We start from the raw sequence: 16,084 nt of genomic DNA, 5'->3' as shown, positions 1-16,084 counted from the left end.
TGTGCTGGTTTGAGTGGCCACGTGCTGGGTCGGGTGGGCTGTGCTGGTTTGAGTGGCCACGTGCTGGGTCAGGTGGGCTGTGCTGGTTTGAGTGGCCACGTGCTGGGTCAGGTGGGCTGGTTTGAGTGGCCACGTGCTGGGTCAGGTGGGCTGGTTTGAGTGGCCACGTGCTGGGTCAGGTGGGCCGTGTTGGTTTGAGTGGCCACGTGCTGGGTCGGGTGGGCCGTGTTGGTTTGAGTGGCCACGTGCTGGGTCAGGTGGGCTGTGCTGGTTTGAGTGGCCACGTGCTGGGTCAGGTGGGCTGTGCTGGTTTGAGTGGCCACGTGCTGGGTCAGGTGGGCCGTGTTGGTTTGAGTGGCCATGCTGGGTCAGGTGGGCCGTGCTGGTTTGAGTGGCCATGCTGGGTCGGGTGGGCCGTGTTGGTTTGAGTGGCCACGTGCTGGGTCAGGTGGGCTGTGCTGGTTTGAGTGGCCACGTGCTGGGTCGGGTGGGCCGTGCTGGTTTGAGTGGCCACGTGCTGGGTCAGGTGGGCTGTGCTGGTTTGAGTGGCCACGTGCTGGGTCAGGTGGGCTGGTTTGAGTGGCCACGTGCTGGGTCGGGTGGGCTGTGCTGGTTTGAGTGGCCACGTGCTGGGTCAGGTGGGCTGTGCTGGTTTGAGTGGCCACATGCTGGGTCGGGTGGGCTGTGCTGGTTTGAGTGGCCACATGCTGGGTCGGGTGGGCTGTGCTGGTTTGAGTGGCCACGTGCTGGGTCAGGTGGGCTGTGCTGGTTTGAGTGGCCATGCTGGGTCAGGTGGGCTGTGCTGGTTTGAGTGGCCACGTGCTGGGTCGGGTGGGCTGGTTTGAGTGGCCACGTGCTGGGTCGGGTGGGCTGGTTTGAGTGGCCACGTGCTGGGTCAGGTGGGCTGGTTTGAGTGGCCACATGCTGGGTCGGGTGGGCTGGTTTGAGTGGCCACATGCTGGCTCAGGTGGGCTGGTTTGAGTGGCCACATGCTGGGTCAGATGGGCTGCGCTGGTTTGAGTGGCCACGTGCTGGGTCGGGTGGGCTGTGCTGGTTTGAGTGGCCACATGCCGGGTTGGGTGGGCTGTGCTGGTTTGAGTGGCCATGCTGGGTCAGGTGGGCTGTGCTGGTTTGAGTGGCCACGTGCTGGGTCAGGTGGGCTGTGCTGGTTTGAGTGGCCACGTGCTGGGTCAGGTGGGCTGTGCTGGTTTGAGTGGCCACGCTGGGTCAGGTGGGCTGTGTTCACTCCCAGCTCTCCAGAGCAAAGTACAGCCTGTCATGGTCGAGCTGCTCCACTTAAACCCTTCAACCACTACCAGTCAGGAGCCCTGTTGGTAATAAGTAACTTGTAACTTCTACACAGGAAGGGCAGAGAGGGAATCCAGATTTTGGGCTGGGACTGGGTGAGGGGATATTTAAGCTGGACTCTGTTTAGGTGGTGTTTGTCCTCTGTCCTTTGGGTGATTCCTGCAGGGGCAGCAGGAAGGCCAGGAGGGCCTGGAGAAAATATTCCTCTGCCATTTCCATCTGTCCTGCCTGAAACCAACGGGCTGTTCAGCCTCATGCACCTTTGCCATTGCCTTGTTGAGCTCAGAAAGGAAGTGCAGGCTGGTTTGGCCACAGTGAGGGGCTCCAGGAGCCTTGTCCATGTCCTGCAAACTGTGGCTTAGGTGTTTATTTCCACCAAGAGAATGTTGTGTGAGCTCTGCTCATAACGACTGAGAGACCACACAACAGCCACAGGCCTCTAACCTTTATTTGAACCTTTATTTTAACCTTTATTTGAACCCTTATTTGAACCTTTATTTGAACCCTTATTTGAACCTTTATTTGAACCTTTAACCTTTATTTGAGCCTTTATTTTAACCTTTATTTGAACCTTTATTCTAACCTTTATTTGAATCTTTATTCGAATCTTTATTCTAACCTTTATTTGAGCCTTTATTTGAATATTTAACCTTTATTTGAACCTTTATTTTAACCTTTATTTGAACCTTTATTTGAGCCTTTATTCTAACCTTTATTTGAACAACTGCTCCATTCCATTGAAACCAGGAGGGAAATCTGTATTTATGTACCTCAGCAGGACACCCTCCTAACCCAAAGAACTCACTCAGAGGAGGTTGCCTCAAGTGTTCTTTCAAATTAATGTTAATTGGACATCAACCTGGCATGTTTTAAGAGGTGATTTTTGTTTCCCAAATAAAACAGTAAACACAAAACCTTATTTGTTTTAGACTGGCCTCAGTCTGAGGTTCACTTGAGACCTGCTCAGGAGTGTGTAGATCCAGAGGTGAGAGGATGGAATCACCTTTCTTAAGTGATGCTTTGAACTTCTCAAGAGATAAATCTGAATTTCTCACCCTACAGATCCCTCCAGAGGGCAATTCTCCCTCCTGTCCCTGCAGGTGAATCACCCTCTGGGTACCACCCTTCTGGCTTGTGGGCTACAGAATGAATTCTGCATGAGTGGTTCAAATTTGGTCATTAATGGGTTTATTTAGGGATGACACAACTTCTGTCAAGTGATCCCTTCCATGTGGATTAGTTCACTTGGGATTCATATTGTCCATGGCATCCTGAGGCCTGGAAACTGCTGAATTCCCAAGGAAATATTGTAAGAACCAATTTGTTTCTCTCTGTCTGGAGATTTTCATTTCCACCCATATCTTTTAATGTGATTTTTTTCCTCGCTGTCCTCCAGTTTGCAACACCCGGAGCAAAATAACTCACCTGCCAGTGGGAATAAAGTTTTCACTGACTGTGTCCACCCACCTGGATTTTAACAGTTTTGCCAAGAATTACAGACTTTGCATTAGGGCTGGATTTAATCCCTGCTTGGTTTTCCTGCTTTTTTATGCCTTAAGTCAAACATCATAGAGAGCAACAACTGATGGTTGGGGACAGTGTTGTCACCTCCTTGATTCTTCCAGGGAAATGCTCTCTCTCAGGAGTTGGGATGTGATGCAAGGTGGGGACCTCTGAGATCATCAGGTCCAACCCTTGGTCCAACTCCAGTCCCTTTACCAGATCATGGCACTCAGTGCCACGGCCAAGCTCAGCTGAAAAACCTCCAGGGATGGGAAATCCACCCCCTCTCTGGGCAGCCCATTCCAATCCCTGAGCACTCTCTCTGCAAAGAATTTCTTTCTCCTCTCCAGTTTCCCCTGGCCGAGCTTGAGCCCATCGTGCCCCCTTGTCCTATTGCTGAGTGCCTGGGAGAAGAGACCAACCCCCACCTGGCCACAACTTCCCTTCACTCAGGGGGTGGCCAAGCAAGGCCTGTCACATGCAGAGTTCTGGAGACATCCACACCCTCATTTGCACCTCAGCACTGCAGAGGAGCCCAGGTAGTGCCCTCTGAAGGTGCTTCAGTGGCCTGTGTGTCCAACAGCCAGGGAAAACAGGACAGAAAGCTGTGCTGAAGGGATCACAGATCACAGACTCAGTTGGGTTGGAAGAGACCTCTGAGATCATCAATCCAACCCTTGATCCATCCCCACTGTGATCACCAGCCCAGAGCATGGAGTGATCACAGTGATCACAGTGGGGTTGGATCAAGACGTGGTTGGATCAAGACGTGGTGGATTCTCACTCAGTGCCACAACCAATCTCAGGTTAAAAACCTCCAGGGATGGGGAATCCACCCCCTCTCTGGGCAGCCCATTCCAATCCCTGAGCACTCTCTCTGCAAAGAATTTCTTTCTGCTCTCCACCTTCAATTTCCCCTGGCAGAGCTTGAGCCCATCGTGCCCCCTTGTCCTATTGCTGAGTGCCTGGGAGAAGAGACCAACCCCCACCTGGCCACAACTTCCCTTCAGGCAGTTCCAGACAGTGCTGAGGTCACCTCTGAGCCTCCTCTTCTCCAGGCTGAACACCCCCAGCTCCCTCAGCCTCTCCCCACAGCACTTGTGCTCCAGTCCCTTCTCCAGCCTCGTTGCTCTTCCCTGGCCCCGCTCCAGCCCCTCAGTATCTTGGCCACTGTTTGTGACACACTCACATCCCTCGCGGCTCTCACGCCCGTGCCATGCCCGGAATGGAGCGGGTCGTGTCTGCCCTCGGCTTTCCTGACCTCAGGAGGGCAAAGCTGCTGCCGAGCCCTGCCAGAGTCACGTTCTGCGGGCAGGACTCACTCCTGAGCTCTGGAGAATCACTCGGGATCCAAGGAGACGTTCCCATCCAAATGCCAAGTGATCCGGGAACAGCTTTCGGAAGGGCAGCACCACCCCTGCTGTGCCCCAGAGCAGCGCGTGGCCAATTGAGAGCAACTCATCGCACTTTTCCAGCTCCATTTCCCACAGGCAGCGCTGATTCCCCTCGCAGTGCAGGAACAGAGGCTGAATCAGCGCGGGGTGACCGGGCTGGGGCCGCGGAGCTGGAATTGCTGCCCCGTGCCCATCCCCTGTGCCCATCCCCAGCGCCCCTGTGCTCTCGGGGGCTGCCAGTTCAGCTGGAACCGGGCTGACGTTCTCCTCTCCTCCCACTGAATCAGCCTTTCATCTGCTCTTTGGAATGCCAAGTAACAGGACACCCTGGGAGCTTTATCTCGCTCCCAATCTTTTGCAATGCCGTGGAAGTTGCCGGACCGGCTGGAGCGTTCGAGACGGGGTTGGTTTCGGGGTTGTCTGGCAGGAATCTGGGTGGGAGGGCACTGCCAGTGAAATTTGACTTGGGGAGGCACAGTGAGAGCAGGCAAAGCCTCTGGCGCTGCCTGCGCCCGCCGTGGATGGATGGGGCTCCTTTGCTAGAATTCCTGGGAATTGCCTCCACCAGGAGCCTTTTCCCCGCGGGCAGCCGGCCGTCATTCCTTGTGTAAGCTCTGCCCTTCCTCCACCTGGATGGCATTCCCGGGGCTGGGCGCTGCTGCGGGACGATCCTGCGTGTCCAGCCGGTGTCTGCTGCTCCTGCTGTCCCCTGGGATGCTCCCGGTGTCCCCTGGGATGCTCCCGGGAGTCCAGCTCAGGGCTCTTTAACTCTCGCAACTCGCGGTTCTGCCCGAGCCGCGCTTGGGGCTCAGATTTCAGGGCTCTCCTTCCTCTCCCCAAGGCGTGTCAGAGCCCAGCTCTGCTCTCGGGATGCTGCTGTGGCCGCACTGAGACAACGCGAGGAGGAGGCGACAGCTTTTCTTGGCTAAGCTGGTCCCGGTGGGAAGGAAGAAGGAGAGGCTTTGTCGCTGGCCGCTCTGCCATCGCATGTGGGTGAGTGGCTGGAACGTCTTTGGTGGGTTTTCCAAGTGCCTCAACATCCTGGAGGGACACAGGGAAGGTTCTCCCCACGTGCCAGAGGGGCTGGGAATTGCTGTTCGGTGCTTTAGGGCTGGGCAGTTCCCAGGAGGGGACCTGCTGTACCTCGGTGGATCTGAAATTGCTGCAGCTTAGCCCGATGAAAATCCCTGGAAATCAGCCAGGGAATCCCTCCAGCAGCAGAGCGACAGAAATCCTGGCATTTCGGGCTCCAAACCAGCAGCCTTCCAGCTACTTAATATTTCTATTTAACACGTGTTTGTTTGCCGTCTTTCCCCACGGCGGTTCCGTCCCCTTGTTCAAAGAGCCACTTGAGCTCCGGAATTGGTTTGTAATTTGAATTTGAATGGCAGGAAACACTGAGGGTTCCCAGCAGGAGTTGTGGATCTTCGCAGGAGGCACCGGAGCGAATCTGCCTCTTGCCCTCCACATCGTGGAGCAGGGGTGGAGCAATTCGCTCCCTAGATCTGAGGGCAGTGGTTCAGCAGGGACCAGCTGGTTTGTGCCCAAAATATGCTGTTTCACGGGGGTATTAAGTGAGGCAGGCAGGGAGTGGCTGTAAAAACAGCGCTGGGCAGGGCTGGGCACCAGCGGGCGGGCTGAGCGCTCCTGACATCACCGGGCTGACTAACCCAGCACCTTTTGGAAGGGGAATGCCTCAAATCCAGGGGTATTTCCTGCTGTGCCCTGGGTGGGATTCTGGCAGCTGCCGAGGGGGCAGGATGTATTTCTGCCAGAGCCCAGAAGTTCCGCCGTGTTTTTCACAGCAGCAGGAGCACAGACCTCACAGCGTCTCTTTTTTATTCCCCAAAAAACACCTGCAAAAGGGCTGCAAAAGTTGCGCTCTGCAGGAGGCATTTTAGTACAAAGGTGACCCTGCAAGGGAGCGAATCCCCTCGGGGTGTGATCGATGGGCAGCTCCTGTTACACCAGAACCGGAATTCTGGGAAGTTTAACTGTTCAAATGTGGGAAAAAAATCAGTTTGAGGGCTGGATGCGGTTGGTGTGAAGAGGTTTGGAGCAAGAGTGGGACGGTGAGTTTAATCCTGGACGGGCATCACAGGTTGGTTTGGACTGTCACATGTAAGATGGAGAAGGGAAGAACTTTCCCATGACAGTTTGATGCAGATATTTAATCAGTGTGAGAAGCTCAGATATTGGAGGGGGTGTCTGGAAATGCAGGAAGGGCTAAGACTGACTGCAGGTTTCAGTGTTCCAAACTCAAACCAGAGCATTCCCAGAACCTGGGGCTGTGCTGCTGGTCCCTCCTTGCCCCTCTGTGTTTAACACAAACCACACAGTCCCGGGGGCTGCTGGTGGGGTGTGAGCACCCCTGGGTGCCACCTCTGGGCACAGCTGCCGTTCCTGCAGCGCTGCTCTGTGTTCCCTTGGCGTCTGTGATAAGAAATAGGATTTACCCAGAATCACAGACTCATAGAATGGATTGGGTTGGAAAAGACCTCCGAGATCATCAAGTCCAACCCTTGGTCCAACTCCAGCTTGAGGAGCTGGAGAATTTTGGCATCATCTGCTCCGTCTCTTCCAAGAGGAGGCAGGTTTCAGGATGGAATAAAGGGAATATTTTGCTTCGGCAGGCTCTGAGCGTGCCAATGATTTTGGGAACAAGGGGGTAAACTCCCCGTGCCTGCTGTGCCCTCGCGGTGGCACTTCAGTGTTTTCACCTGAGGAGGGGTGAGATCGCGGGTATGCAAAGGAGCTGAATTCCCAAGGAGCTGAATTCCCGGAGAGCCAGACAGCCCTCCCGCCCCTGGCTGTGAGAGGTTGCTTTGGTTTCACTTCCCAAGTGCCGAAGAGCCTCTGGGATGACGCGGCGCTCACATGGCACTTTGGGCACAGTTTTGGGGGCACCTCTGGACACTCGGACCTGGGCAGTGGGAGCAGCGGGAGCCGCAGCTGGGCACGGGAGCCCCGCAGGAGCCACGGGGTGTTCCCAGCGTCCCACACCTGGCAGGAGCAGGGAGGGAGGAGCTGGGCACGGTGCCCGGGCGGCACCCAGCGCTCCATGGCGGCCTGAGCCGCTCGGAGCCGCCGTGGGCATGGAGCGCGACAGCAGGGCCAGCATGAGGTACAGCACCCAGCTGCAGGTGAGGGCACAGCTGGGGCCGGGGGGGCACAGCTGGGGCTGGGAGGGCACCTGGGGCTGGGGAGGGGGCACCTCTGGCCAGGGGGCACATCTGGGGGCACACCTGGGACCGGGGGGGGGGGAGGGTCACACCTTGGGCTGAGAGAAGCACAACTGGGGCCACACCTGGAGTCAGGGAGGGCACACCTGGGGCCAGGGGACACACACACCTGGGGCTGGGGGAGGGCACAACTGGGGGCACACCTGGGGCCGGAGGGGGTCACACCTTGGGCTGAGGGAAACACAACTGGGGCCACACCTGGAGTCAGGAAGGGCATACCTGGGGCCAGGGGACACACCTGGGGCTGGGGGGCACACCTTGGGGCACACTTGGGGCCGGGGGGCACACGTGGTGTGACACACCTGAGGTCAGGGGACACACACACCTGGGGCCTGGGGGGGGCACACCTGAGGCTGGGATGGGGCACAGCTGGGGCCAGGGGGCACACCTGGAGTCAGGAGAGACACATCTGGGGCCGGGGGGCTCCCAAAAGGTTTCCCCGAGCTCCCTCGTAGCTGTGCTTGATTTGAGCGTGACCCGACAGATCCCTCGGGAAGGGGCGATTCCTTCTCCAGGAGGACCCGCCTGGGGTTCAGTGCCAAGCCCAGCGGAGCAGGGCAAGGCCAACCAGCTGTGGGAGAGTGGAAATCCTGCCCGTCTGTGCTGAGCTGGGTCTCGGTGCCGGCACTCCCGGCGCTCACAGGGTTTGGTTTCACCCTAAATCGGGCTCTGGGGTTGGTTTGGAAGAGGAGGCTCAGAGGTGACCTCAGCACTGTCTGGAACTGCCTGAAGGGAAGTTGTGGCCAGGTGGGGGTTGGTCTCTTCTCCCAGGCACTCAGCAATAGGACAAGGGGGCACGATGGGCTCAAGCTCTGCCAGGGGAAATTGAAGTTGGAGAGCAGAAAGAAATTCTTTGCAGAGAGAGTGCTCAGGGATTGGAATGGGCTGCCCAGAGAGGGGGTGGATTCTCCATCCCTGGAGGTTTTTAAGCTGAGCTTGGCCGTGGCACTGAGTGCCATGATCTGGTAAAGGGACTGGAGTTGGACCAAGGGTTGGACTTGATCATCTCAGAGGGCTTTTCCAACCCAATCCATTCTATGGATGTGGCACTGAGTGAGAATCCACCACGTCTTGATCCAACCCCACTCTGTGCCCTGGGCTGGTGATCACAGTGGGGTTGGATCAAGGATTGGACTTGATGATCTCTGAGGGCTTTTCCAACCCAATCCATTCTGATTCTGTGGCTGGAGGTGAACTCAGCACAGGGAGCTGTTTGCAGAGCGCTGGGTCCGGGTTGTGGAGCAACAGAGCCGACTGAACCTGTTCAGGCACAGGAAGGGCTGATGGCAACTGAGCACTGTGGGGCTGCCTTAATTAACCAAAGTGCTTGGGGACTGGGCAAGCTCCAACCACAGCCCTGCCTTTTTTATATGGGTCTTCCTGGCTGAAGGCTGGGCAGGGGCTGGTGGGTTTGGGGGGCACCTCCAGGTGCTGTTTGTGCCACTGAGCTGGTCCAGACCTGGGTTTGGGTTAAAGCAGGACAGCAGAACTTCCCAGTCCCCCTGCAGGTGGTGGGTGTCTGTCTGCAGGGCCGGGGTTAGTGGCTGGTTTAGTGGTTGGGTTAGTGGTGGGGTTACTGGTTGGTTTAGTGGCTGGTTTAGTGGCTGGGTTAGTGGCTGGGTTAGTGGTGGGGTTACTGGTTGGTTTAGTGGCTGAGTTAGTGGTTGGGTTAGTGGTGGGGTTAGTGGTTGTTACCTGGCAGCAGCAAAAGGGCTGCCAGTTCTAACACTGGCCCACAGCAAGAAAAGTTTCCCTTTGCCTCCAGCCCTGTGTGCCAGGGCCGTGGGCACTGCCAGGGGTGGCTGATATGGTTCAGCTGGAGCTCCTTGTGCCCAGCTGGGTTGGGGTGACACTGCTGTGTGCTGTGATTGTCCCTGCCCTGCTGGCAGAGCAGAGGTTGGTGCTCTGGTGTGTCCCTGTGCAGGGCTGAGGGCTCGGGCAGGTCCCTGCCCTGGCTCTGGGTCAGATTTCCCCCTGCATCAGTCCAAGAGGGGCTGGGCTAATCCAGGAGCACTTCCCTGGAGATGGTACTTGCCCTCCTGGTAGGAGGAATTTGCCCCTCCTGAGCTGACTGTTGCTGGACTTGGCCCCCTGTAAACATGACAGTGGAGGAAATGTGAATGCTCTTGCCATGTCTCTGTGTCCTCCTGCATCGGGGAGGAGCTGGGACAGTTCTGGGGCTGAGGAGAAGCTGCTCTCACTCCTTGGGAAGGTGCAGACTGTCCCTGTGGGGCAGTGGCTGGGGGGGGGAGCTGCTGCTCGGGCCAGTTTGGCTGCTGTTGGTGCCAAAGGCAGACAGGGATCAGGAAGACACGATGAGAAAAGGGCTGAGGCCCATTGAGAGCTCAGCAGACCTTTGCTCAGCAAACAAAAGATCACTCTGGGAAACCCTTGAGGGAGCAGCAGGAGCCTGTTGAGGGCCTGGCTGCTGAAAGGAGTTGGAGTAAAGGTGGGGGTAGAATGGTCCTTTTCCATCCAGAGGCCATCAGAGCAGACAGGCAGGGAACACCCTGTGATATGTGGGCCATGGGCTGGGGCAGGGAGGGAGCAGGGATGGCTTTGCCAGGCAGGGGCTTTGCCCTCTCAGAGGGGCTGGTGGCTCCCAACAGTGTCAGACCAGACCTACCCCAGGGCTGTGGGAGCTGCTGAAGGACATGAGTGAACCATCAGAGTGTTTGACCCGGGTCTGGGGCACAGCTGCTTGGGCTCAGCTGCTGGAGGCAATTTTATTTTCCAGACAGTGCTGTCTGTACCAGGAAAGACACAGAGGAGTGATTTAAATAAGCTGTTTGCATCTGTGGCATGTTTCTTTCTGCTCTTGGGACATCAGTGTGTTGTAAGGAGGAATTTCATGGCTCATAGCTACACAGATCAGGCTGTGTGGTGGCTTCACTCCCCGGGAGCTGCTGAGACCGAAGTGTGACATCCTCTGCCACCACAGACACACTGAGTGTGGTGGCTCTCTCTGTCTGAGCTGCTGCCAGGCAAGACTCAGCTGCTCTGATAAGCCTGGGCTCAAGCCAAGCCTGTGCTGTCTCTCCAAACATTAACCTGAGTTTCTTCTGTAACAAACCCGGAGGAATTTGGTTTCTTGCATGACTCAGAGTGGTCACAAGACAATCGAACGCTGGAGAGGGCTGAGCTCAGTTTGGTGTGTGAAGGTGTGTGTGACTTCATCTCTCACTGTGCCCTCTCTGCTGGGAAGATACACAGTCTGGAGGACTCTGGCCTTGAGTCCTTGCCCCATATTCCCTCTTTAGTTCTGATGTCATCATTTTATAGCTCTATTGCCCTGAATACAGCACTGGAGACCAAAAATAACACCCTGACAAAGTTTCTTCAGGCTTTGCTGCCCGTGGTGGGGCAGCACGGCACGAATGCACCTCCTCTGCTGCTTCCAGGGATCTTATCAACAGTAAGAGGAGAAGCAAGGAGGTGACTCTTCCCAGATGGTTTTGGCAGCAGGAGTCGCTTCAGGAGTGGATTCAGGGGTGGATTCAGGAGTGGATTCAGGGGTGGATTCAGGAGTGGATTCAGGGGTGGATTCAGGGGTGGATTCAGAAGTGGATTCAGGAGTGGATTCAGGGGTGGATTCAGGAGTGGATTCAGGGGTGGATTCAGGGGTGGATTCAGGAGTGAATTCAGGGGTGGATTCAGGGGTGGATTCAGGGGTGGATTCAGAAGTGGATTCAGGAGTGGATTCAGGGGTGGATTCAGGAGTGGATTCAGGAGTGGATTCAGGGGTGGATTCAGGAGTGGATTCAGGGGTGGATTCAGGGGTGGATTCAGGAGTGGATTCAGGAGTGGATTCAGGGGTGGATTCAGGAGTGGATTCAGGAGTGGATTCAGGGGTGGATTCAGGAGTGGATTCAGGGGTGGATTCAGGGGTGGATTCAGGGGTGGATTCAGGGGTGGATTCAGGGGTGGATTCAGGGGTGGATTCAGGAGTGGATTCAGGGGTGGATTCAGGAGTGAATTCAGGGGTGGATTCAGGGGTGGATTCAGGAGTGGATTCAGGAGTGAATTCAGGAGTGGATTCAGGGGTGGATTCAGGGGTGGATTCAGGAGTGGATTCAGGAGTGAATTCAGGGGTGGATTCAGGAGTGGATTCAGGGGTGGATTCAGGGGTGGATTCAGGGGTGGATTCAGGAGTGGATTCAGGGGTGGATTCAGGGGTGGATTCAGGAGTGGATTCAGGGGTGGATTCAGGAGTGGATTCAGGAGTGAATTCAAGGGTGGGTTCAGGGGTGGATTCAGGAGTGGATTCAGGAGTGAATTCAAGGGTGGGTTCAGGGGTGGATTCAGGAGTGGATTCAGGAGTGGATTCAGGGGTGGATTCAGGAGTGGATTCAGGAGTGGATTCAGGGGTGGATTCAGGAGTGAATTCAGGGGTGGATTCAGGGGTGGATTCAGGGGTGGATTCAGAAGTGGATTCAGGAGTGGATTCAGGGGTGGATTCAGGAGTGGATTCAGGAGTGGATTCAGGGGTGGATTCAGGAGTGGATTCAGGGGTGGATTCAGGGGTGGATTCAGGAGTGGATTCAGGAGTGGATTCAGGGGTGGATTCAGGAGTGGATTCAGGAGTGGATTCAGGAGTGGATTCAGGGGTGGATTCAGGAGTGGATTCAGGGGTGGATTCAGGGGTGGATTCAGGAGTGGATTCAGGAGTGGATTCAGAGGTGGATTCAGGAGTGAATTCAGGAGTGAATTCAGGGGTGGATTCAGGGGTGGATTCAGGGGTGGATTCAGGAGTGGATTCAGGGGTGGATTCAGGAGTGAATTCAGGGGTGGATTCAGGGGTGGATTCAGGAGTGGATTCAGGAGTGAATTCAGGAGTGGATTCAGGGGTGGATTCAGGGGTGGATTCAGGAGTGGATTCAGGAGTGAATTCAGGGGTGGATTCAGGAGTGGATTCAGGGGTGGATTCAGGGGTGGATTCAGGAGTGGATTCAGGGGTGGATTCAGGGGTGGATTCAGGGGTGGATTCAGGAGTGGATTCAGGGGTGGATTCAGGGGTGGATTCAGGGGTGGATTCAGGAGTGGATTCAGGGGTGGATTCAGGGGTGGATTCAGGAGTGGATTCAGGGGTGGATTCAGGAGTGGATTCAGGAGTGAATTCAAGGGTGGGTTCAGGGGTGGATTCAGGAGTGGATTCAGGAGTGAATTCAAGGGTGGGTTCAGGGGTGGATTCAGGAGTGGATTCAGGAGTGGATTCAGGGGTGGATTCAGGAGTGGATTCAGGAGTGGATTCAGGGGTGGATTCAGGAGTGGATTCAGGAATGGATTCAGGGGTGGATTCAGGGGTGGATTCAGGGGTGGATTCAGGAGTGGATTCAGGGGTGGATTCAGGGGTGGATTCAGGAGTGGATTCAGGGGTGGATTCAGGAGTGGATTCAGGAATGGATTCAGGGGTGGATTCAGGGGTGGATTCAGGGGTGGATTCAGGAGTGGATTCAGGGGTGGATTCAGGGGTGGATTCAGGAGTGAATTCAGGGGTGGATTCAGGAGTGAATTCAGGGGTGGATTCAGGAGTGGATTCAGGAGTGGATTCAGGAGTGGATTCAGGAATGGATTCAGGGGTGGATTCAGGGGTGGATTCAGGGGTGGATTCAGGAGTGGATTCAGGGGTGGATTCAGGGGTGGATTCAGGAGTGGATTCAGGGGTGGATTCAGGAGTGGATTCAGGAATGGATTCAGGGGTGGATTCAGGGGTGGATTCAGGGGTGGATTCAGGAGTGGATTCAGGGGTGGATTCAGGAGTGGATTCAGGGGTGGATTCAGGAGTGGTGTGGCTGTACCTGAGCCCCTGGAAGCTGCAAGTTGCTGCTGTGCATGTCGTGTGTCAGCAGCTTTGAGATTTGTTTCACTCTTTCTTGTGGCCAACAGGCTGTTTCCCCTCAGGCTTTGGCTTTCAGTGTGACCCAGGAACCCTCAAGTTTTGGAAATCCAACTTTCTTGGCTCTGTTTGCCACACAAGCCCACCCTGTTGATCTCAGAGCTGGGGTGTCCCAAGTGTGTCTGAGCTGCTTGAAGAGTCCACAGCTTTGATTCCTCTTGTTTCTCATGAGGTGTTTTATTTTTTATTGAGCACCACCTGAGGCAAGTGTGGCTGGAAAGGGGGAGGTGGGAATTGCCTCTTGGATACACTGGCTGGAATCTGCAGGTTGTAATACCCTCAGGAGCCTGACAGAGTCCTTCAGCTCAGCCTTCCAGGCCACCTCCAGCCTGGCATTTTATGGGTTTCTTCCCTTGGTGCCAGGCAGTGGGTTGTTGCTGTGAGACCTGCTTTGGTTGCACACCTGCTCCTCCTTCTGTGGTCTGGGCAGCTCTGGCCATGGGCAGTCCTGTGGCAGAGCAGCTGAGTCTGGAGCTGGGAAAGGTCGTGGAAGAAGCTGAATCTCCCAGTCTGGTTCTGGGCAAACAAATCTGGTGGGGAGAAGGAACAGCTGAAATGAGTGGCCAGGAGCCCAGTCCCTGTGTGGGTCAGGGTGTTGTGAGCAGGTGCAGACACTGAGGGAGAGGAGGAGCAGCTTTTGGAGCTGGAACTGCCAAACAAGCCACAAACCAGTCTCTGTGGGGATGCTCATCCCAGATGGCACATCCCAGGCATCTTCCTACTCCATGGCACATCCCACCTTTGTGTGATCCCCCCTGGCAGGAGGATCTTTGTGTGATCCCCCCTGGCAGGAGAAGGATCTCCTTTGTGTGATCCCCCCTGGCAGGAGAAGGATGTTCTTTGTGTGATCCCCCTGACAGGAGAAGGTTCTCCTTTGTGTGATCCCCCTGGCAGGAGAAGGATCTCCTCTGTGTGATCCCCCTGGCAGGAGAAGGATCTTCTTGGTGTGATCCCCCTGGCAGGAGAAGGATCTCATTTGTGTGATCCCCCTGGCAGGAGAAGGATCTCATTTGTGTGATCCCCCTGGCAGGAGAAGGATCTCATTTGTGTGATCCCCCTGGCAGGAGAAGGATCTCCTCTGTGTGATCCCCCTGGCAGGAGAAGGATCTTCTTGGTGTGATCCCCCTGGCAGGAGAAGGATCTCATTTGTGTGATCCCCCTGACAGGAGAAGGTTCTCCTTTGTGTGATCCCCCCTGGCAGGAGGATCTTTGTGTGATCCCTCCCTGGCAGGAGAAGGATCTGCTTGGTGTGATCCCCCTGACAGGAGGATCTCTCTGCTCTCTGGGAAGATCTCCAGCCCAGAGCTGATGGTGTGGCAGTTCCCACCATGCCCATGTGCCTGCTGGATTTCCTGCTGGCAGAATTAGTCACTTCTGCATCTGGTTTGTCCAGTCTGGCAGAGCCCAGTTAAAAATACCTCGTGTGGCTCAGGGAGGAGTGGGAGGTCTGTGTTTCCCAGCGCTGAGCACGGAGAAGCTGCTGCAGGAGCCTCCAAGGGCTGTAGAAATCCCACTGTGTGCCCCTTTTCCAGCTTTCCTCATGGAGTGGGCACTCCAGGGGTGTGGAAGGACTGGGCAGGGCAGTGTCTGCCTGAGCCTTTCACTGGGCTGGCACGTGGCTTTCGTGCCACTGTGCCCTCCAGCCCTGCTGTGGCAGCGCCGGCGAGGGCTGAGCGAGGAGGAGCAGGAGGAAGTAACTGCTCCAGTGACTAAGGCAGAGAGAATATCAAGGGAGGTTTTCTGTTAATAATGTTTATTGGAGCAGTTTCCTCGGCAGGGCGAGAGAGTCAGACCTTGAGTCACTTGGGGCTAGAGATGATTTCTGCAGGAGCCACGGACAAGGTGAGAGCAGGACGTGCTGAGCTCCTCTCTGGGCTGGAGCTGCTGCTCAGAACCCACCAGGGAAAGGTGCAGAGACAGTAACCAAAGGAGATTAACGTTGTGGTCCTTGTTTTCTTGGTTTGACTGTGATCTTTGAGCCTGCCTTGCCTGGGATCCCACCTGGGCTCTGCCCAGCTCAGAGGGTGGTGCCCAGGGATTTTTCCCCTGGTGGTGAGGGGGGTGTGGAGCACAGGGGGCTGAGCTGAGCTGCTCTCTTTGGGCTCAGAAAAGTCTGGTCCTAAGGTCAGGTGGGTGTTTCTGTGCTGAGTGTGAGCAGGGAGGACTCAGCCTCTTACTCAGAGCTCTGGACACGAGACCTGTTCCCAGAGCTTCCCACAGGGCCTGGCTGAGCATTCCAGGAGTGCTTGGGGGATGCTTCAGATCCTCTGGGTGCTGGGAGAGAGTTGGCAGGAATGGCTCTGGTTGGGGGTGAGAGCTCCTGGAAGCAGCTTCTCCCAAGTGGCAGTGCTGGGGAAGGTGATGACCTCCAAAGGTATGGGATGGGACCAGAGGGGGAGTGGAAAACAGGGCAGAGAGGGAGGGAAACCTCTTTGGATCCTGTCTCTGCCTCCAGTGCCTGGGTGATTTCTGGCAGGTGGCAGTGACAGAGCACCTTGACCAGGAGCAGAAACAGAAATAACCTCCCCAGGATCCCACACTGCTGTGCTTTCCCTTGTGCTGTGGGTGTTGCTGCTGGCTCAGCTCTGGGGCAGAGCAGACTCACAGAGGGATGCTGGAAACTCACAGGTTTAACATCCTTCATCCTGGGTTTTTTTCCCCAAGAAAAGCTGAGGAATTGTCTAAAGAGAGGTCAGATGGTGAGTTTTGCTGCCTGGTTCCTTGGTCACACCTCAGCCCCA

At 55.9% G+C, this 16,084-nt stretch overlaps 1 protein-coding gene across 5 annotated transcripts in view; it reads left to right on the top strand.

The window, feature by feature from the left end:
* The first annotated feature begins 4,668 nt into the window (after positions 1-4,668).
* ST14 (ST14 transmembrane serine protease matriptase) overlaps positions 4,669-16,084 on the top strand; it is a 30,756-nt gene continuing 19,340 nt past the window's right edge. For 2 of the 5 annotated variants that reach the window (XM_071576361.1, XM_071576360.1), the window contains exon 1: positions 7,121-7,348. In XM_071576361.1, the coding sequence (XP_071432462.1) occupies positions 7,301-7,348 (48 nt within the window). In that variant the 5' untranslated portion in view covers positions 7,121-7,300. Of the gene's footprint in view, positions 4,813-5,046; positions 5,199-6,114; positions 6,278-7,120; positions 7,349-16,084 lie in introns of those variants that run through there. The other 3 variants (XM_071576362.1, XM_071576363.1, XM_071576365.1) reach the window with 3 other exon arrangements.

Source organism: Pithys albifrons, chromosome 23, assembly GCF_047495875.1.
Source record: "Pithys albifrons albifrons isolate INPA30051 chromosome 23, PitAlb_v1, whole genome shotgun sequence".
NCBI classification, from domain to species: Eukaryota; Metazoa; Chordata; class Aves; order Passeriformes; family Thamnophilidae; genus Pithys; species Pithys albifrons.
The sequence above is the reverse complement of the archived record's forward strand: the minus strand, read 5'-3'. Positions and strand labels throughout refer to the sequence as shown.